The 21,900-nt window shown below is 43.4% G+C and overlaps 1 protein-coding gene across 1 annotated transcript in view; it reads left to right on the forward strand.

Annotated features, from left to right (window-relative positions):
* ZNRF3 (zinc and ring finger 3) overlaps nt 1-21,900 on the forward strand; it is an 87,349-nt gene that overhangs the window by 62,024 nt on the left and 3,425 nt on the right. The window contains exons 3-8 of the mRNA XM_074606418.1: nt 9,178-9,252; nt 13,642-13,773; nt 14,681-14,791; nt 15,981-16,148; nt 18,163-18,265; nt 19,621-21,366. Of these exons, the coding sequence (XP_074462519.1) occupies nt 9,178-9,252; nt 13,642-13,773; nt 14,681-14,791; nt 15,981-16,148; nt 18,163-18,265; nt 19,621-21,366 (2,335 nt within the window). The remainder of the gene's footprint in view (nt 1-9,177; nt 9,253-13,641; nt 13,774-14,680; nt 14,792-15,980; nt 16,149-18,162; nt 18,266-19,620; nt 21,367-21,900) is intronic.

The raw sequence follows: 21,900 nt of genomic DNA on the forward strand, positions 1-21,900 counted from the left end.
TATATTAGAGCACAAGCCTTGTGTATCTGAGATAGGAGGAACTTTGGTACGTTCCATTTACACAGCTTGGGTACTATAGGGATGGCTTCTTACAGTGGTCTAGGTTAATAGTTCCTTTAATTTACACCTCCTCCAACACTTTGCCTCTCACAGTTTTTTAGTGAGTTCTCTCAGCTCCACAGCATGCTTGTATGTGTGTTTACGTGATTATCTTAGGTCTAGTTTGCTGTTTCTAGTTCATCTACTTTCAGTACACCTTCAATGGAAAGATAAAGTTAAGAATTATCTGGGTTGGCTGTAGTGATATTTTATAGCATATGATTCTTTAGTACATAATTTCCAAAACATACTCATCTTGTGGCCTTTGTATTTTAAAGGTAACTGTATACAGGAATTCTGTTGCTCGGAAAAAGCTTGAAGGGTTATAAAATGCAGCAGCGTTTCTGTGTAACACCATCAGTTGTCATAAACGCGTCCACTCACTTCTTGCCAAGTGTGCTAGGCTCTCTGTGAATATGTTATCGAGTCCAAGGCCTCTGTTCCCTCCTGCGCTCTCTTCCAGTGCTCGCCCTTCTCTCTCGGACTCTGCCTTCTCCCAGCAACGCGGCTGCTGGCCCCCAGAATGGTCTCCGATAGCAGAGGGCACCTTTCTGGGAGCGGAGCCCCACGACTCTGAAATGTGACACAAGAGACTTGCAACCAGCAGGCTTCGATGTGTTCAGGATTAAAATAAATGTCTTTTTTCCATGTTGTTTTTACTTGGTCTAGTCTCAGAACTGATCACAGTGTTTCTCCCTCGCCCCAGAAAAGAGAGATACTCTCATTTTTTGTCTTCTTTATTCTGACTACCCGAGAGCCTCTCAGCACTGAGTGGCATGGATCACGTTGGTATGTATTGTTCATAAGATTCTGTACTGCACGAGGTGATATTCTTTTTAAAGTAGAAGTACATATTTTCTTAAGTTTTAAATTTTTTTACAGAGAAGTACATTGGTTTATAATTGTGGTTAAATTTTTAAATTTAAAAATACCGCTTTGTGCTTTCTATACTTCTTAATTGATACAGCAGCTGTCATAATACCATATAATGCAGTATCTGTAGGCCACATGTATAAAACATCCCAAAGTGCTAGAGAAGTTGAGTTGGGTATTCCAGTCAGGAAGGCGTTTTATGCTGGTGTGATACTCAGGGATGTGACTATCTTGTGATATTCTGCCTTTGCTTTCGGACAGAAATCTGCAAGTTCCTTTTTCATTGTCTCAGAAAAGGTTTGAAACGGCATGCTGCTTATGCTCGGCTTCATTTAGTGTCTGGAATTACTGGGGAATTGTACATTAACAAGGCTGAGGCATCAGTGGGTTAATCTGTAACTTCTGCTGTTTGCAAAGTAGATGATGTCCTTTTCTCCTTCCTCCTCTGCCCTGCGGAACTGGCCTGTGGCCTGGCTTTCTCCCTCCAGCAGTGGTTCAAGGGGCAAGGTAATTTTGGTGATTGAGCCCGATAGCAGCGTAGGAGAGAGGCGGGGGATGCCTGTATTGTTCAGATGTTGTTGTCTGTATTCTCTGTAGCTCTGAAAGAAAAAGAGGTTTTGTGGTTTGACAATTGTAATGAAAAGGTGTATTTGACACAGTGCTGTGTGGCTTATGCAAGATTCCTGATGGGAAGCAGAGTGCAGCAGACTGAGTCGCTGGAGTGGCTCTGCCTGTGGCTGATGTTCTGTGCTTTTGCAAAAATTGGGTTTATTCTGCTAATATATTTTCTTTTCCCCAACAGTAGCTGCTGCTAACTGAATATATTATGGAGAGTCAAATGTCAATAATGGAGAGTTCTGACATGGAATATTGGATCTGATGGGCTAGGATAAACAGAAAATGTGCCTCAAGTTTGATGATTTTTACTTTATAGAGAAACTGAGGGGCAAAACCTCACAAACTGACAGAGGGAACGCAAGTTTAGTCAGGCTGGCTCAGTTCTCAGCTAAATAAGGATGTATAAACCAATTTTCTTGACTACTCTCTTCAACAATCTCTGCACCCAATTATCATATTTTCTTCCCCCCAAAGCATAGGATATATTGAAAAAAGAAAAAGGAAAAAAGGAAAGGGAAGAGGAAGAAGCCACCGTTACACCTGTTGGAGCTGTGCTGTTTCCCTCAGTTCTGAAAGCAGCGTTTTGCTTTTGGTATCCATAGGACTGTCTTCTGCATACTGTATCCTTACTCTTCTGCCTCCTGTGTTGTTCATTTTGGAGGACCAGCTAATAGGACGTGCTGGCACCTGATGGAATAGAGTTGGGATAGTTTGCTAAAAGCAGTTCACAGACATCTGTACTGGTTACCACCTAAACCATTGCCCAATCTCCCCCTCCCCATCTTTATCATTTTTTTTTTTAATTCAGAGAATAAATCAACTCCCTCATGTACCACATACCATATTTATAATTAATATTTGTTATTCACAGTGCACTGAATTCCAAGAAAAGAATTCCTAGAGTTGGATAAATGATCCAACTAATCCAAAAGGACAATCTAGGAAGACAGATACGTAGCTCTTGATGTAAGAGCATTTGTGAGAACATGGTGTTAGAACAGCAGGATATATCTGTGGGTTTACACAGGCAGCCAATACTTTTAAAGCATCTTTTTCTCCTTCTAATCCATCAGTTTTATCTAGGATGTTAACTTAAAAAAAAAAAAAGTGTATTTATAAATAGTAATGTAGTAATCTGGCTCTACCAGTAGCCATTTTCAACAGAAGGTATTGAGTTACTATCTTAATAAACATGTAATGCATTACTATGTTGATGTAAATGGCAGAGCTAAAAGAGATTAATGAACTTTGGTTTCCCCACCTTTGGTTCTAAGCCTTAGTCCTCCTCTCATCTGTAATTTATTCACTCCCTGCAACTCATTCATTGAGTGTCATGTCCTCGTGTAAATACAGCTGTATATTGTGAGGGAATTCTAACTCTGGCAAAGAAGTAAATGTAACAAATAAAGGCTAATGTTGTTGGTATGGTTTTTCTCTTGAACAGGGCCTTGTTAAGCAGCTTTTCTTCTTACGTTGGTTTCTCCACTCTTGCATAATAACGGAGATATTAATTGGAATGAGGCCATACTAGAAAGCCGAGGAGGAGATGCTCACAGTGTTCGTATCTGCAAGCGTGTAAGATCCTTGTAGGTGTCAGCAAGTGGCTGACCTGACTGTTCTGGTTGTTGCAGCCCTACCTGATGTGAGTGAATGAGAGGAAGCAGTGCACCTGCTTAATAATCATCTGGTCCCTCCAGTTGAAAGTTTGTCTCATCAAGGAAGTTGTTGCTTCCTCACTGTATTAGTCTGGCCCAGGAAAGGAGTGTAGAGCTCTTCAAATCTTTCTGGTGTTCTTGGAGGTAATGACTAAAATTTCCTCAGGCCTGGAGATGTGAAGAGGTACCTTCCTCGCTCTTCTGTGATACCTGTTTCCTCTCATCCTCTCTAGATTACAGGGTCTAGTAAATTCTTCCGCATTTTAATCTGAGACAATATTTAATGTGCATCTTCTTAGTAATGGTTATGAACAGTGAGTTCATAACAAGTAGGTATGTTTCAGGATACATATTCCTTCCTCTCTGCACCAAGGATACCTTTTGTCCACCTTTTGATGGTACTGTTTCATCCTAAGAGATTCACTTCCTGGATTTGGTGCATTTAGGGCAGAATCATTTGTTGATTTCTTGTATTTTATTCTGGTCCGCTTGTTTTGATCAAATCTGTAGATTGAACAAGGACTGTGAGACTGACAAGGCAATGATTTTTATTCCTCTGGACATGCTGCAATATGAGGTCTAATAGGTTTAAATAGAACCCCTCGACACGTGTCTTTCATGTCCTTTTTACTTTCAGCCTATTCATACTACTATGTTTAGTTTTGGAGTATCATTAATGCACAAGACAGTAGATTTTTTTTTTTTAAGCTTGTTTTTTCTTTTTGACTTGCTAAGGGGAAGATACTGCCAACTTGCTTGATTATTCCATGCCTGGTTTATGATTAACTGAAATGTCTTTGAACCACTTCTTTGAACTACTGTATCAGAGACAAAGAAGGAAATATCCAATAGAAATTGCTGTGAAGAATTGAAAATACTAATTTTAAATGGCACTAATATTAAAAAAAATACCTGGTAGCTACTCTTAGTTTCTGTTACCAACAAGAATAGGGATTTATACGCAGTTCTGAGCTAAACTGGTTTCACATGTACTTTCAGGGGGTAAAAAATCACAGAACTTGAAACCAATGCACAAAACATTATTCTAAATGGAGTCTGAATCTGTATATAAGTAAAATCAATACGCAGGAAAGGGTTGGAATGGAAGCTTCTGGCATTTGCTGCTGTGATAGTTGTAATACGTTGCTGCAAATCATTCGGTGCAGTTATGAACTGAAGTTCTCTGCGCTTCATTTACTGCTTTTGTTACTCTAGATTGCTAGGATAAATCTTAAATACAAGTATTATTCCTCATCAGGTGGTTTGCTCTGCCTGTTATCACCACTCCAAGATGTTATCATGTTGTAAATGGACCTCTTCCTGTTTCTTTGCCCTTTCATCAATTCTCTAGATTTATTCTTCCCTTCTAATTGTGCAGCGTAGCCTACTTCTGCATGGCCAGTCAGTTATCGACATCCACCAAAAAATGCTTGTTGTTGCTCTATATTCTCTTTGGCCCCTGTGCTTCTGGCAACACACTGTAGCAGCATTTATTTGGGCACTCTGAAACTAGTCTGTGAAAGGAATTTGCAAAAGTTACAACTGCTCAGAAGATCTGAAAACCAGAACTGGAGATTTTTTTTCCTCCTTCTGTAAGTGTCCAGACTTGTGAGGGCCTTCCCACTGCGTTGTAATCAGTATTGACGGGGCCTAAAGGCAGAGCTAATATATGGAAAAGGAAACTTAACTTAATCAGAGCTATCTTTTGAGTTCATGCAATGAGCAATATGAAATGCAGGCTGTGATTGTCTTACAGTTTCCTCATCTGGGAGCACACCAGTCAGGGAGCTGGTTAGAGCTCATGTAGGAAAAGAGGGCTGCCGCGTGAGCAGCATGAACCGTCTTCATGTTGCAGGGATTACCGCGTATGATGATGACAGGAGATGTATACAGGAGGACTCCTTGGTTTTCTAACAAATTCCCACGTTTGGAACTTCATTCCTAAAAAGGAAAGAAGAAACTGAGGAGATTCTTCTTTTTTTTTTCAGCTGTATACTCCCAGATTTTTGCTAGATCTCCCTTGCTGACCAGCTGTGTTCTACCAGAAATAGTTTGAGGAGTTTTGTTTTTTGTTTTGTTGTGGTTTTTTTTTTTAAGTAAGGCAGTTCCCAACCACAGCACTTAGACACAGTAGCATAGGTTGCAAGTAGCAAACCATCATTATTTTTACAGCATTATTACATATAACGTGAGGGGGAAATGCCAATAAGACTCAAGTTGCCCCCTGTAAAAAAACTTACCTCCCTGCCACTGTCCGATTTCAGACAGTGAGTTCAGGTTGTGCTTGTCAAATAAGGTGCCAGATTACTTATTTGTATCCTATAAAGACCTACTTGTATCTAACCTATATTTTGTGTTTTATTATGTTTGTACTTAAGGACAAAAGAATTTCTAAATTGCTGATTGCTTCTAGGACAAAGGCATGCTTAGTACTCCCTCTACATCAGTCTTTTTGCAGAATTGAGCCCTATGTTTCTGCATGTCAGGCTTTTAGTGAGCTGGTGATGTACACAGAACATGTGTAACTTCCCAGGAGCTCCAGTTGGGATGTGGGAGCACTTGACAGAAGAAGGAAAAGTGATGGTGGCAGTGCTTGCAGTGGCTGTGCAAAGTGAGCAGGTCTGAGTCCGTTGCTCTGTAGCAGCGCAGGCTTTCCGGACTCCGGATGCAAGGACTGGGAGGTGGTTGTCGCTATGAACAAAGAGTGATCATTTGATAGCGGTATGATCATTTGATGATGATCATATGATCGTTACATCATAGTGATAGGACGAGGGTTAACAGTTGTAAACTGAAAGAGGGGAGATTTAGATTAGGTTATCGGGAAGAAATTCTCTGCTGTGAGGGCGGTGAGCCCCTGGCCCAGGTTGCCCAGAGAAGCTGTGGCTGCCCCATCCCTGGAGGGGTTCAAGGCCAGGTTGGACGGGGCTTGGAGCAACCTGTTGTGGTGGGAGGTGTCCCTGCCCAGGGCAGGGGGTGGCACTGGGTGGCCTTTAAGGTCCCTTCAACCCAAACCATTCCATGATGTAAATTTCAAGAAGCGGAGTTACCATTGTTTGGTTGGTTGGTTTGTTTGTTTGTTTGATTACTTTTTACAAAACAGGAAGAATACAGCTATGTAAGTGATAGTCATTTGTCTTAAACCACAGAGGACACATAATCGCAGAAAGGGCTCTATGCCTGGCACCTTCACTGATTTCTGTCAGTTGCAGGGAACAGAATTGAGGAAGTGCCCGATTGTTTGCTGTAAAGGTAAAGCATGTGCCAGTAGAATCTCTTTTTTTCTTGCCCCTCATCCAACATGCGTCTTTATTTTTTGATCCAGATTTTGGCCACTTTGCTTAGTAAAATGATTTAGGGCTGTCTTCAACTGCTGAGTAGCCCAAAATGAACAAGTCACATGCCTATTACAGACTGGCATTATTTTAAGGGGGACTTACACGGCCGTGTTATTTTGAGCTGTCCCCATTACCGAGTAGCGGGCAGGATATTTTCAAAGCCGTTTTAGCTGCAATTATCCGACAGAGGCGGGCAGTGGGGCCGCCGGCCCCAGGTGCGCTGCGGGCCCCGCCGCCATCTTGGGCTGAGGGGAAGGAGGTGAACACCAGGCGAAAGTAGCAGCCTCTGCGCTCAGGCCCCGGCCTGCTCGCACTCGTTTGCTCCTCAACAAAGTGCAGCGGTTTTAAAAACGAGCTGGAGGAGAAGCGGGGGGAGGAGGAGGAGGAAGGGGGCGAGGAGCGGCAGGCTGTGGTGTGTTGGCGGCTGTTCTCTGATCTGCTGCCAGCCCAACCTGGAAGGTCAGGCGGGGCTGCCGCCAAGCCGCGGAGCCGGAGCCCCGGCCGCGCTGGAGCGGGCTGTGCCGCCGCCGCACCCACCTTCCCCGCTCTCCGCCGCTGCCGGCCCGCCGCGGGGAGCCGGGCCGGGGAGGTCGCGTCGCCTCGGAACCGGCCTCCGCCGCCGAGCTCCTGCTGTGTCTCCTTTAGCACCCGGGGTCTTGCACGGGGCCGGTGACTCCGGGACCGGCGTGCGCTTCCCAAGGGCGACACATCACCTCGTGCTTTGGGATCGGGGCTAAAACCCTCGCCAGGAAACAAAACAAATAAATCTGCGTTTCCTGGTTCTCCCAATGGCCGCTAAGTACCCCTCGCTTGGCGGGGTGGCAGGGCCGGGGGTCGGGCCGGGCCGGGCTGGGCTGAGGTAGCCCCGTGAGGCCTGTGGCGGGGTGTAAGGAGAACGGTGAGGGTGTAGAACGGCCCCGGGTGAGGAGAAGCGCCGGTGAAGGAGGGCTGGAGCCTTCCCTTCCCCGGGGCCCGGCACGGAGCGCTGGGGGCGGCAGGCCGCGGTCCGGCCAGCTCGGCGGGTCTGCAGAAAGGTGTGTGGGGGGGTGACCGCACTTGCTGTTATCTTCTCAACGTCTGATTTTACAATACAAAGTAAGGAATACAGATTACATCTCGGAGGTGGAAGCTTAATGAATTGCAGTGCTATATGCTCCTCACTCAGTGTGTTCACAAAATTAAGGGTTTTTTTTCCTGAACCAACCTGCAAGATCTCTTTGAAAAATCTCTTTAGAGATCAAAGTGCCTTGCTTGTTGACTGACCGTCCTGAAAGAACACTCTAAGTGGCCTGAACGGTTCTACCAGCACTGCATGTCTGTAAAAGGTGCCTTCTAGGGAAACCTGGATGAGCTTTCACCTGAGGGCCGCTGCAATGGAGAACATGTAGCAGATTCCTTTTAACTTTTCTTCCCCAAGAGCTATTAGTGATTAGCCAGGTGTGCTGACTTCAAAGGGCACAAATACCTGCCGAGCTGAGAAAGAGACCCCATTTGGGAGTTGGTTTCCCTCCTGCACTGTCTGATGGGCTTGGTTGATTTAAAACGAAAACAAAATATAAGAATAGAGCAAAGAAAGTGACCTGTAGGTGTTCAAACTAATGTTTCTGTACTGGCCAGCATTCTTATTGGAAAACATGGAGTGATATTTCATAATTAATCACTTTCATATGTTTGTTTTATATCTCAATCGAGTTCAGGCCCTCTAGTCTCTATGAAGACCCAGTGTCGTCATGTTTGGTGCTACGATGGTGATGGCTCTCATTGCTTGGAGAAATAGTTACTTGCATTCTGCATCCAATAAAGGCAGTAACAGCTTTGAAAAGTTACTGGGAATGTTTGCTTTGTGGAGCCATTGAGCAACATTTGAACAGAATGTGCAGAGGCGCAGTGGCAGAAACTGGTAAAAATACCCTGTCTTAGCCTTGGTGGTTGAAATACTGTTTTCTCTGTCCCAGAGGATTTGAATATGTTCTAATATCTCCTCTGTGCTGTTGGTAACTCCAGGTTTGGACTGCATATTTGATGAAAAGCTGTGCATTTAAATAGGTCTGGTCTTACCTGCGTTAAGAAGTGTTGTATGTAACAGTTCTGACCTCTAATGGTCAGAAAGAGCAATGTTCTCTAAGGCACTTATTGCAAGGATTGTGAGAATGACACTGAAAATGTGTAAAGAACCCGGTCCACGTTTATTTTCTACACTTATGAGCTTGTCTCTACACTCCAAATCACAGGGAAGATTGTTTTTAACGGTGCTTCCAAGTAACATGGAGAAAAAGAACATAATTTAAATTAAAACTTTTCTTGTATTTAAAGTCTTTAGAGGGTCTAAATCACACTTGAATTCCTTTCAAAGCCTGTTGAAGAAGGAGGTTGAGAAGGAAGGAGCAGAGAGATGTAGAGGCTATAGCGAAGTTTAATTACATTCCATGCTGGTTGAGGAACTCCTGTGTTTGCAATTACTTTGTCATTTGTTTTAACTATGCAGAAACACAAAATGTTAAGTTTGCTATCTGGAGATGAGGAGAGGGAGTAATTTTTGAGGTAAGAAGTCGTCTTTTGGGGTGGGACTGAGGATGCTGTCTTTCTTATTGCAGGCAAAACGAGCAGTACAGCGAGGAGCCACAGCGGTCATCTTTGATGTTTCTGAAAACCCAGATGCCATTGATCAGGTATGAAGAAGGGAGCATAGTTTTATTACAGCCTCTGTTGTGTTCTTTTAGAGTTGCTGAGGCAAGACTTGAGAGCATACAGGTCTCAGAGCACACCTCTCTTCAGACGTACAGCTACTCACCCTGGGTAATGTGGTGCTGTGGTTTTCCTGCTTATCTTCTGGCAAGCAAGAAGCAGTGGAGGTGCTGAGAATGTGGTAGAAAGAGAAAAATCTGGGGAGTTATATTTTTTTTTCTTCTAGCCTTTGCTAGAATCCAACATTCAAGGCTGGGTTGAGGTTTTGAGAAAGGATGGAGGCAAATTTTTTGTGGCCCATTATCTAGCCAAGGAGGTTTTCTTTGCCCAGCTCTGTGTACAAAACACAGGCTGTTTGGCCCTACCCAGCTTATGATCAATAGTATTGTTGAGTGGCTGCTATTTCTGAGGTTGCAAAATGGCTTTCAAATCTGACTCTAAACAAGATTCTTACAAAACTGTCCTGGTTTTGGCAGGGATGAGAGTTAATTTTCTTCCTAGTAGCTGATGTAGTGTCGTATCTTGGATTTAGACTGAGGATAATGTTGGTAACATACTGGTGTTTTAGTTGTTGCTGAGTGGGGCTTACACTAAGTCAAGGACTTCTCAGCTTCTCGTAGTGCCCTGCCAGTGACGGGCAGGGGGTGCACAAGAAGCTGGGGGGACACAGCCAGAACAGCTGTCCCCAACTGGCCAAAGGGATATTCCATACCATACCATGTCATGCTCAGCATATAAACCCGGGGGAAAAGCTGGCTGGGGGCGCTGCTCAGGGACTGACTGGGCATTGCTCAGTTGTGGTGAGCAGTTCTTTTTCATTTGCATTACTTGCCTTTTCTTGCGTTTTATTTCTCTCTTTGTTATTTTCCTTTTCATTAAAATTTGCTGTTGTGTTTTTTGTTTGTTTGTTGGTTGTTTTTTTTTTTCCTAATTTCAATTACTAAACTCTTCTTATCTCAACCCACGAGTTTTCTCACTTTTATTCTCCCCCATCCCACTAGGCAGGGGGGGAGTGAGCAAGCGGCTGTGTGGTGCTCAGTTGCTGGCTGGGGTTAAACCATGACAAAAACTTACAAAAATTTCTTTGTTGTTTACAGCTGATGATTTCTGGCCTACATATTTTGTGGACAAGCAGGGTTTTTCTTTTTTAGGGGTCTCGGTACAACTTCCATCTTTTCATTTGAAGTGGGTGAGGTAGTAGCTCTGTGAAATGCTTTGACAAGATCCTTCCACCCAATTCTGAATTATTTGAGTAGAGAGAAGAAACATAACAAGCACAGAAATAGTCTGTAGTTGGTTTAGTTTTGTTTTGTCTTGAAACAAAACTGGTATTTCTGCTACAGCAGAAACAAGTGAAGCTGAATGTTTTAAGTGCAGCCTGAATTTCTTGGGGAAAAGAGAGACCATCAATGTTGATGTTAAAAAAGCTGGCTTTAATTCTGAAATGAGCATCTGTTGGACAAAGGAATGCAGACCCTGTGCAATGGATGCTTTGAGAACTGTGCTCTGCATGTGCATCAAGGCTACAGCCTTGATCTTGCAAACATTCTCAGGGATATTTTTTTCCCTTTTATACACGGAAAAACTATCTGCACAAAAATGTGATCTTTTTCCCATTTTTTCTCTGTATTACATCAGTCATCCTGCTCTGAACTTGCAAAGCAGAGTTACTGCCTCTTGCTCTTTTCTTTACCAGCAACAGCTATCCTTCCTTGATTCTTGATAATAAACTGGGTGCAACTGTCCCCAATAGCTGGGAAACTAGTCTAGTGGACGATGGGATATTTTGGGTGTAGCAATAACGTGAAAGGAGGTTAGTAGCTGACAAAGTAGGCTCTGTTAAAGGACAGGGCAGCAGCCTATGCAAGCACTCCCGAACGGGAGAGGAATGACTAGCCCTAGCTTTCACACTCCAAACATAAGAGTTACTCAGTTGGCTCCCTTCTCATGCTGCTCTGAACGCTTGTTTTTCATGCATTTTGATTCTCAGCCAAAGTCTTCAGAACCCTTGACATCAGGGGATACTGATTAATTTGTGTCTAAAATAAATACCATTTTGGCACTCACAATAGAATTGTGGAAAACAATGACAGATAGATAACAACGGAGGAAAAGCTGACGTGAGTTAATCTGGAGTATATTTCATTCAAATGGAAGTATCCTAAGACACTGAGGGCAGCTGTTTAGGGAGCTTTCCCAAGTATGCTTGTGACTAAGCAATAGAACAACTAAAGGAGAGTGCTTGGAAAGGGAGGAGTGGAGTATTATGAAAGGTGATCCTTCCTGCCAGTCAATGAACAGAAATAGGAAGCAGGCCTGAGCAGGGGAAGAATTGTCCTCGGACAATTTGGTAGCAGAAGTGCTACCAAATGAAAGGGCTTTACATACAGATTTTGTGGGTTTTATTCCCATTGATATGTCTTTTGCTGTTGACTAAGAATGAAACTTATTTTTAGAGATGCTCTGCGACGTCTGATTTGTTTCTTAGTTTTACTTTTGAATAGTTTGAAGAGGAGTAGCAGCACCCAGAGCATCATGTTTAGCAAAGGTCAGTCAGTGTGCAAAAGCTACTGAGGAATCAGGTGAATTCTTTCTCAGACAAGAAAGTTTCAGAGAGAATATGTATCTGGGAACATAGGGACAATTACTGGATTTGGCCTTAGGCCAGCAAGCCTTCTAGACACATAAGATCCCCAGGTTTGATTCAAGTACTTCAGCTAGTTTTTAGCTCTTCAGAAGACATAGGAAGAAGACTAGAAAGAATCTTCTTTAAAGTCTCAATGAAATCTGTCACCATCATCTGGACAGATTAAGTGGAGTACTTTGTACACAGGATGATGGATCAGTCAGTTGGTAATTTCTACATGTTTTAGCCAGAAACAACAGGTAGATATCAACAGTGTGATTATCTCTATGTCCTAGTTTTGGCTGGGATAGAGTTAATTTTCACAAGAAGCTGGGAGGGGGCACAGCCAGGACAGCTGACCCAAACTGGCCAAAGGGATATTCCACACCATATGACGTTATGCTCAGTATATAGCTGGGGGAGTTGGGGGTGTGGTGGGGCTAGGCATCGGGTTCCAGGTGGTGAGGGACTGCGTTGTGTATCACTTGCTTTGTATATTCTTTTATCAGTATTATTGTTGTTATTTTTCTCTTCCTTTGCTGTTCTATTAAACCGCCTTTATCCCAACCCATGAATTTTACCTCTTTCTCCTGATTCTCCTCCCCATTCCACATTCGGGAAGAGGAGTGAGCGAGCAGCCACGTGGTTCTTAGTTGCTGGCTGGGGCTAAACCACGCTATTCTTGTTCAGCTTGCTCGCACTCCTGTCATCTCCCTTATTTCCCGTGTACCATTTCCATCTCCTTGTCTGTGCCCTGCTTGTTTTGCATCAACCAGCCTCTCTACTAGGATTTTTCTCATGGGTCAGAATGAGCTATATGAATTCATCATGTTGATGCCATTTTGTAACAGAACAATTCTCTTGTCTTGTTATTCCCCTCTCTGGTATATAGTTAGCAGATTGTTTTTCTGGATTTGTTGGCCGGAGAAGTTATACAGTCTCCACACTTGAAGGTTTTCAACATCTGTCTGGATAGAGCCCTGAGCAGCCTGGTCTGATGACATAGTTGACCCTGCCTTGACCAGGAGGTTGGACTCGTGGGGCACTTTTCCACCCACATTATTTCTGATTCTATGATTTCGTCTTTCAAAAAAACTTAGCTGGACCTGGAAGGAAGTTTCAGAGTGAATTAAGCTATCTACTCATATGCTTTAGTCTTTGAGGCCGCCATCCTGCAATCAATAGCTCTAGTGGCTGCTAGAACCCAAACAACTGTTTGAATGAGTTTGCTGAGTTGAACATCAGAAACTACAGACTTTAATAAACTGACTAGGTACAAAGAGCCTGAAAGACAGGACTCTGACATGAGATTTTTCAGAAAGCCAAAGAAATTTGTGTGTGAATAAAATAACTATAAAGTTGAGATAGCAAAAGCTTCAGAAAATGTAGCAAGGCCAATTTTTATAGAATGTGCAGATTTTTATTCTTATTCATTATGAGGTTTAACTTATTACAGTATTAATATATGCATTGGCACATGAGGTTAAGTTAAAGCTGCTGTTCAGAAATAACATTAGCTTATCCTTAATCTTAGTTTTGTTCAGTGAAAAAAAAGAGCAACTTAAGTCAAAAGCTTAATTCACATTTGACTCTGGGGAATACTTAAGTGAAGGTCTAGGCTAGTAGAGAACAATCGGTGCTTGAATCAGTTCCACATTCATATTCCTTTACTCTACTCTCCATTGTCCAACAGAGAGGTAGTTTTCCTGAAACGTGCCTTTTGAGTAGATTATTTTTTTTGTTCTAGCTGAACCAGGGCTCAGAGGACCCTCTGAAGAGACCAGTGGTGTACGTGAAGGGCGCTGATGCTGTCAAGCTAATGAACATAGTTAACAAGCAGAAAGTGGCACGAGCAAGGATTCAGCATCGCCCCCCACGGGTGAGACTTTAAGAAACCTTATCTAGGTATTACACTGCTTTTACTTCATGCAGTGCTTGCTGACTGCACTGGGTGTGAAGGTGTTTTGATGCTCCCCATGAGCATTAATACATGTGAAATTCTGTTGACATAAATAAATTTAGCAACTGCACTGTGGACAGGCAGCTACGCTTGATGTAAGTATGGAATCCACAATGTGGCATCCGCTGTCTTTCCTAAGGATTCTTTTGAATGTATGAATGGCTAAAAAATTTATGTAATGGAAGTTTTCCTTTGTCTTAATTAAATAACTTAATTATTGCACACTCCTGGTAGTTTGGATTTGTAAGGTAGTCTGCCCTATGTTAACTAATAATTCTGTGTGGTATTTTAAACATGGGTTAATTATTTGATAGCTGGTATTTGTAATTGTAATATAAAATAGTTTTCTGAGAGGTTTTTTTGGAACGCTGTCTACGTGTAGATTACAGAAGAAGAACAAAGCTAGAGGTCATCCACGTCCCAGTTACCACTTTGGTTTTGTTGCATTTTTATGTAAATCTATTAAGAAGTGTGTTTGAGAAATGGGCAAATCACTGAAAATTCATATGTTGATTTTCACTCACCTAAGTATACAAGCAAACCGATAAATCATGAAAATTTGTGTTAGTGTGATTCACTCAGTTCAGAGACACTGTAAATCTGACTGGCATTTGTTGTATTTCATTCACTTGCAGTGACATATGAAGCCCATGTTCCGTCTCAAAGAATCCTAGTTAATGAACAAAACGGTGTGTGCTTTGACTTTTGCTGTTGTGACTGTGTACATTTGACAATGACCACTGAGAAAGCAGAGAACAGAAAGGAGAAATAGATTTGAGTATGATCTAAAGAAAGGAAAAATAATATTTTTGTTTTAATTTTTAAGCAACCCACCGAGTACTTTGATATGGGAATTTTCCTGGCCTTCTTTGTGGTTGTGTCTCTTGTTTGCCTCATTCTTCTTGTCAAGATCAAACTGAAACAGCGACGTAGTCAGGTAAGAGCAGTAATGGAATATTCACTGAATGCTGAATGTCAGCTTTTTTTACTTTGTCCTAGAACTTGCTTGCCACTTTTGGAACTGCCAGACACTGACTTAGAATAGCCATCTTTCTGGAAAGGGTTTTATCCATGGATGTAGGCCTTTGGAAAAATTTGTAAATGTCTTTAAAGGAGATCTATGTTGACCTACGTGATGTTCATTCCATTAAATCCTGAAATGAAGAGAGTACAGAAGCAGTCCATTTAATTGTCGGGAAGGCACATGTTGATTATCAGTAACACTGGTGTACTTCTAAAGAAGTCCAAGCTTTTGTTGCTGTATTGTGGAGAGAATATCAAGATTGAAAATAAATTGCAGCTCTTTTCAATAGAATAACGTCTATTGATTCTTAATAGGAGAGGTTTGCAAGGTAAAAAGTTTGGTTAGGAGAAGTTCTGGATGTGACGTACTTTGAGTTTGTCCTAGCAGACATGAAAGGGAAAGGAAATGGAAGCTAATGGACTCTGAACTTTGTAGTTGTAAACTGTCAAGTTTACACGTAAAAGGAATGCAAAGCACTGTAGGTGTCTGGGACTCTTGCTTTGGACATACTGAGTAGGAATCCAATGATGTTATGGGCCAACAGCAGTGTTAAAAAATGGTGTTAAAAAGGAGGAGGATAAATTCTACAGGAAAATGAAAACAACCCACTGTCGTCTTAAACTTCAACTATTAAATTTGGGGGGAAGGGGAAATGATACAGCTAACTTAGTAACATTGCATTTTAATCCCTCTCTGAAGTATTGCTTCTGCTGATATGGTGGTAACAGCATGATGGGGCATTACAGTCAATATTGACAGTTCAGAAACGTTCCTGACCAGGTCTTATATGTTGCCTCGAATAGTTGCTGCCTATTGATTGAGCAGTTGCAGTGTATCCCAACTGTCAGCACCTTCACCCTTCCTCAAGTCAAAGTAGCTTGTCATCCTCACTACTGCACGTGGCATACGTTCTTTTCATGAGGCTTCTGATCTAAATTTTTATTAGCCCTCTCTCTGCCTAATTTATGAAATTGTATGTTAATCTGGGCCTGATGTGATTTGGTAAGAAAAGTTAATTTGATATGGTGGTGTTTCTCTGCTACTACACTATAGTCCCTTATTGCAGCAGCATTGCCTTTTTTTTTCCTTTCTTCTGTTGTAGAATTCCATGAACAGGCTTGCAGTGCAAGCACTGGAAAAAATGGAGACCAGGAAGTTTAAGTCCAAAAGTAAGGGCCACCGGGAAGGTAGCTGTGGAGCACTGGACACACTCAGTAGCAGCTCCACCTCTGACTGTGCCATCTGCTTGGAGAAGTACATTGATGGGGAGGTAAAAGCTAAATGGTTTCTTCAGCATGGGCTGAGAATGTAGCTGGTTTATGTAGCACTGTGATACGTGGCTGGCATTGTGTACGGAAGCTGTGCCATATGCCAGGCTGATTGCATTGAGTAGCCAACTCAACCTCAGCGGCATTCTGTACCTCCCAACGAAATCTCAAGGGCTTTTCCCCGTACTACAAAGTGAGAGGTGAGGGATCTCATTCTGCAAGTTCCTACCTCCATCAGGTTGCTTTTCTGAGGAAGAACTTGTAAAAGAAGTCAGGGTTAGCTCAGCGTTTAGTTCTCTGGATATTTTTAACAAATTGTGTGCTGAGGTGATGATGAATGTAAGCTTTGTGGCACATAAGGGATACATTTCGTGTTTTGATTCTCAGGCTTTGATGACACTTTGTCTTTAAAATGTCAGGTACACAGCATTGCTGGAAAATCAGAGGAGGAGATGCCAAAAGGTTCAGGAACCATTTTTTGACTGCTCGGTTACCATTGCTGCATTGATGTCAGTGCTTGTCTTCTGTGACACAGTTCTGCCTGGAGGAAGCAATAAAAGGATGAATTAGAAAATAGGCTCCTTAGAACAGAGGCAGTCAATAATCACAGCTTTAAAGTTCCATTAAAAAAATTATCTGAGGACATTTTATTTGGAAATTAATCATAAAAGATTCATCATTTTTAAGACAGTAGAAAATAGCAGCTTCAGTATTTGAGTGCTACAAGCTACAAACAGAAAGTTAATGAAGTTAGCTGATGCAAAATTGTTCAGAGTAGCAAGGATGAAGGCAAACAAGAACTTGAGAAGGGCTGTACAAAACTAACCGGACAGGAAATTCATGCATGAACTTCAGCAGGAAGTGATATATATATATATATAGGGAAGAGCTTCATGCGTATTAGTTGTGAGGTGAGCATTACTGTTCAGGAGCAAGGTATTGAAGCTGTTTCAGATAGCGTTGTGAAAGCAGGTCGGTGCTTTGTGGCAGTCAAAAAGGCAAATCGGATATTAGAAGCGAGAAGGGGAAGTCTAGAGAACTGAACAGAAAACAATTACACCACTGTGTAAGTTCAGTCACACTCTCATGTTGAGTACTGTGTGCACTTCTGATCTTATTTCACAAAAGGTATGTTGGAAATGGAGGTGCTTCAGAAAAGGGCAGTCACAAAGTGATCAAAGATTTGGTTTCCATTAAAAAAAAACCAAAACTGAGTGGGCTAGGACTGTTTAGACCTAGATTACTTGGGGGCGGAGGGAGTACAAAATCATGAATGGAGAGCATGAACAGGAATCAGATGCTATTTTTTTTTTTTCCCAATACAAGATTGGGTGCCATTAAATGAATCTTCTAGGACTCAATCTGAATCAAAATGTGGTGTTTCTCCACCAGCAGGTAGTAGCCTTGTGGACTTCTTGCCAAAGCATGCTACAAATTCAAAACCTGAGCTCGTGGGGAGACTTGAGCAGTACTTGGAAGAAAGATCTGTTGCAGCTTTCTGAACTGGTATATATGGAGCAGGCTCAGGAAATCCTGTAAACAGATGATAGCTGAGGATGAGAGTGCTGCTCAAGAGAAAAAATACCACCATATATGCTGTGTTGGTTTTGCTTTTCCCCTAGTGTTTTCTATGGCTAGTAGTTGTAAGCAAGATGCATCATTAAATGTACTCTGTTGATTTTTTTTTTTTTTTAAATGCTCATTTAATACATTAAGGAAAACTTTCATGATGGGCTCCTTCAAGGTGTTCAGTCATGGGGACACAAAGCAAAGGGTGTCCTAAAGACTTGTGGTATATCTGCATGGAGTTCTAACGTCTGCAGACTGGTCTTTTAGTGACAGCTGATCACTAGCTGTTGTGCTTTTGGCTGTGTTGGAACAGATGGCATTTTTGCCTTATCGTTTTGAAACTAAGAATTGATCTACATAGTAGGCTGAAAAAACTAGGAATAAGCTGTGAAAAATTCACTGGTTGGGAAGGAGTGCTTTTTCATGTTCCTTCATCTGTTCCTGTAGGAACTGCGTGTCATTCCCTGCACTCACCGATTTCACAAGAAATGTGTGGATCCTTGGCTACTGCAGCATCATACCTGCCCTCACTGCCGCCATAATATCATAGGTAAGTGCTGCAGTATCTCTTGTGTCATCTGTTTCGGACTTAACAGCTTACAAGATGAAACAGAAATAGTGCCGATTTGTAAATCTCCATAGAGCCCATAGTCTTTATTCTAACGCAACCCTAGAAATAGCAGTTAGGACTAAGTTCTTGGAAAATGACTGCGTGCCCTGGAGTAACAGGTCAGATTTCTAGTTTTCCCTCGTTCCGGGTGCGATGCCCAGCAGAGGGCAGCGCTGGTCAGCTTCTGGATCCAAGGAGGACAAATAGATGGAATAGATGGGTATGTTTTCTCTTGGCAATTATAAAGAAAAGACAATGTATTGTTTTCTGGTTTTCTGTGGTGGTGTAACTTGGAATGTGGTTTCCCTTACTTGCCCTCTCCCCCTTCCTTTTCCTCTGTCTCGAAAAAGTTTTCAATTAACTACGTATTTATGTAACATAATGTATAAAGTGAAAACTCAAGCAATGACTGCCAGCCTCCCTGTTGACCTGCAAGACCAGAAATGCTGTGTAAGCAGAAGGTTTTGTGTATATGAGAACAGTATCTGAAATATCTTCTTTTCATTTTTAAGCAAATACAATCGAGTGTTTCAAAGGCTTCCAGGCAGATGCTCTTGACTTATTTTATTTGTTACATTATTTTTTCCTTCTATGTAAAAAGTTGGTGCTTCTTTTTTAAAACCATGTTGTATGCTGTCCTGGTTTTGGCAGGGAGAGAGTTAATTTTCTTCCTAGTAGCTGGTATAGTGCTGCATTTTGGATTTCGGATGAGAATAATGTTGATAACACACTGATGTTGTAGTTGTTGCTGAGTGGGGCTTACACTAAGTCAAGGACTTTTCAGCTTCTCGTGGTGCCCTGCCAGCGATGGGTGGGGGGTGCACAAGAAGCTGGGGGGACACAGCCAGGACAGCTGTCCCCAGCTGGCCAAAGGGATATTCCATACCATATAACGTCACGCCAAACAAAGCCTGGGGGGAGTCGACTAGGGGGCAGTGGCTGCTGCTCGGGGACTGACTGGACATTGGTCAGTGGGTGGTGAGCAAGCGCGTTATGCATCACTTGTTTTATATATTCTTCTGTCACTATTATTATCCCTCCCTTTTCTGTCCTATTAAACTGTCTTTATCTCAGCCCACGAGTTTTACCTTCTTCTTCCGATTCTCTCCGCTCATCCCACCGGGGGAGTCAGTGAGGGAATGGCTGTGTGGTGTGTAGCTGCCCTCTGGGTTAAACCACAACATGTGTGTAATGTAACTAAATTCAGAACAAAATATCCTTCTTTCTTGCATAAAGTGTATTCCTTTTTCATTCCTTCCTGCTTCTACTTCTCCACTCTTGTTTCTCTTATTCAGAACAGAAGAAGGGGAACGCAGGCCCAGTCTGTCTGGAATCCATCAACCCAGCACGCAGCCGGCAGCAGAGGGTGATTCTGCCTGTCCATTACCCAGGCCGAGTGCACAGAGCAAACCAGATAACAGCATATCCCACTCGGACAAGCATGGACCCTCATGGAAACCCTATCACAGTCCTTACAGTTGAGCGACGTGGTGAACAGAGCCTCTACCAAGCCCAGTCCCCAGCCTATATCCGAAGTTATCAGCCTATTCATTTGGACCATGCTTTAAACACGCATCACTGTAGCCTGGAACATAGGGCTTACTCTCCAGCTCACAACTTCCGAAGACCCAAGTTCGGTGGACGCAACTTCTCCAAAGCAGCGTGCTTTTCCCAATACGAGACCATGTATCAGCACTACTACTTCCAAGGCCTTAGTTACCCTGAGCAAGATGGACAGCCTCCAGCTGGCATTTCCTCAAAGGGTCCTTCCCGTGCCTTTCAGCCTGGTAGCAGCATGCTTTTCCCTCCTGTGGTACACGTAGTGCCCTCATCCCGCTTGGAGAGTGGCAGTACCTCCAGCTTTAGCTGCTATCACGGTCATCGTTCAGTGTGCAGTGGATATTTGGCTGACTGCCCTGGGAGTGACAGCAGCAGCAGCAGTTCTGGTCAGTGCCACTGCTCCTCGAGCGATTCCATGGTTGACTGCACTGAGGTCAGCAACCAAGGGGTTTATGGGAGCTGCTCCACCTTTCGCAGCTCTTTGAGCAGTGACTATGACCCATATGTTTACCGCAGTAAGAGCCCTTGCCGAGTGGGTGAGGTTGGTGGTGCAAACAGGAGTGCAATTGTTCTCTTGGAGGGCCCCCACCAAGACGAGCTTCCAGCTCATGGTCACAGTCTGGTGGGTGCTGACTGCCGGCCTGTGCCAGCTTCTTCCTCAGGGGACCAACTGTCTAATTGCAGCATGGATATGAACTATAGCAGTAATTCCTCACTAGAGCACAGGGATCCAAATGGCACTACCTCAGAGGGAGGACATGAGGCCACTCCTGGTGCTGCCTTGGATGTTAAAAGGAACTGGAAGAATCCAGAGATAGCAGGGCCACTTATGGAGCAAGCATGCGCGTGCTGCTTTGAGCTCCAGCACTCTGCCCTGGAGCCCAGCAATGGGACCGCTGACTGTAGTGCACTCTTCCTTAGCTCTCCGCTGTGGGGGACGTGTGGCCCAGGAATAGAACCACAGTCAGGGAACACCCCGGGCTTGTACAGTATTAACTCAGACCACTTGCATAGGACAGATGGGGTAAAATACGAGGGGTTGCCCTGCTGCTTCTATGAAGAGAAGCAGGTAGCCTGTAGTAGTAACAGTGGCAGTGGAGGTGGTGGCTGCTATACAGAAGACTATGCAGTGAATGTGCAGTACACGCTTCCTGATGACACCTTGCCAAGCTGCTGTAAGGGTGTATGTGATCTGGGTCAACGCATTCCCATAATTCCTGAAGACAGAGACTGTGAGCTGATCCTACCTACAGAGTGCCAAGGGACCCACACAGGAGGCTGTAGTTCCTGGGATGGAACACCTGAGCTGGATACTTACCTGCACTGCCAAGGTATGGGAGAGGTACAGGAGGAGAGGGAAGTGTGCTACGAGGCAACATCATTCCTGCGGCAGAACTACTCGCAGGAGGAGGAAGCCAGAATGCTCTTTCCCAGTCCCACTCTGAACTCCCAGAAGCTGGTGACGACCACAAAGGCCACAGGTAATACGTGGACTTTTTTTGGTTACTCGCTACCTTTCTGTCCTAGCATATGAAATGCTGCCAGCTTCCTGAGTACCTGCAGCCATAAAGGTTACTGCCATCCTTTGCGTAAGAGCAGGTTATTGACTAATCCTTCACCCAGAAGTGTTACTCTCTTGTTACCTATGCTGATTTGATCATAGGGGAATAGAAAATGATAGTTTACCATCCAGCCCTGTGAGAGCTTTCGTTCCTATCATTTGTGGGGAGGAGAAAAAGCGACTTCTAGTACCACGCCCCTGTTAGAGCTCCCACAGCCAGGGACTGCGGTGGGTGAGCTGCCTAAGTAGGCAAGGCCAGAGTGCCGGGAGGGGACAGACCAGCTGAAGGACAAAAGAAGAACGAGTGAAAACCTTGGAATTACTGTAGAAGAATATGTGGGAAAGTCCCTGCTGTGGACATACACAAGGGGGGAAAAAGGACCACTTGCAGAATGAAGGCGGTATTCCTTACCTGCCTTGCCAGCGCTGTTTTTAAGGGTGTTTGTAGAATCAT

This window comes from Larus michahellis, chromosome 13 (assembly GCF_964199755.1).
Source record: "Larus michahellis chromosome 13, bLarMic1.1, whole genome shotgun sequence".
NCBI classification, from domain to species: Eukaryota; Metazoa; Chordata; class Aves; order Charadriiformes; family Laridae; genus Larus; species Larus michahellis.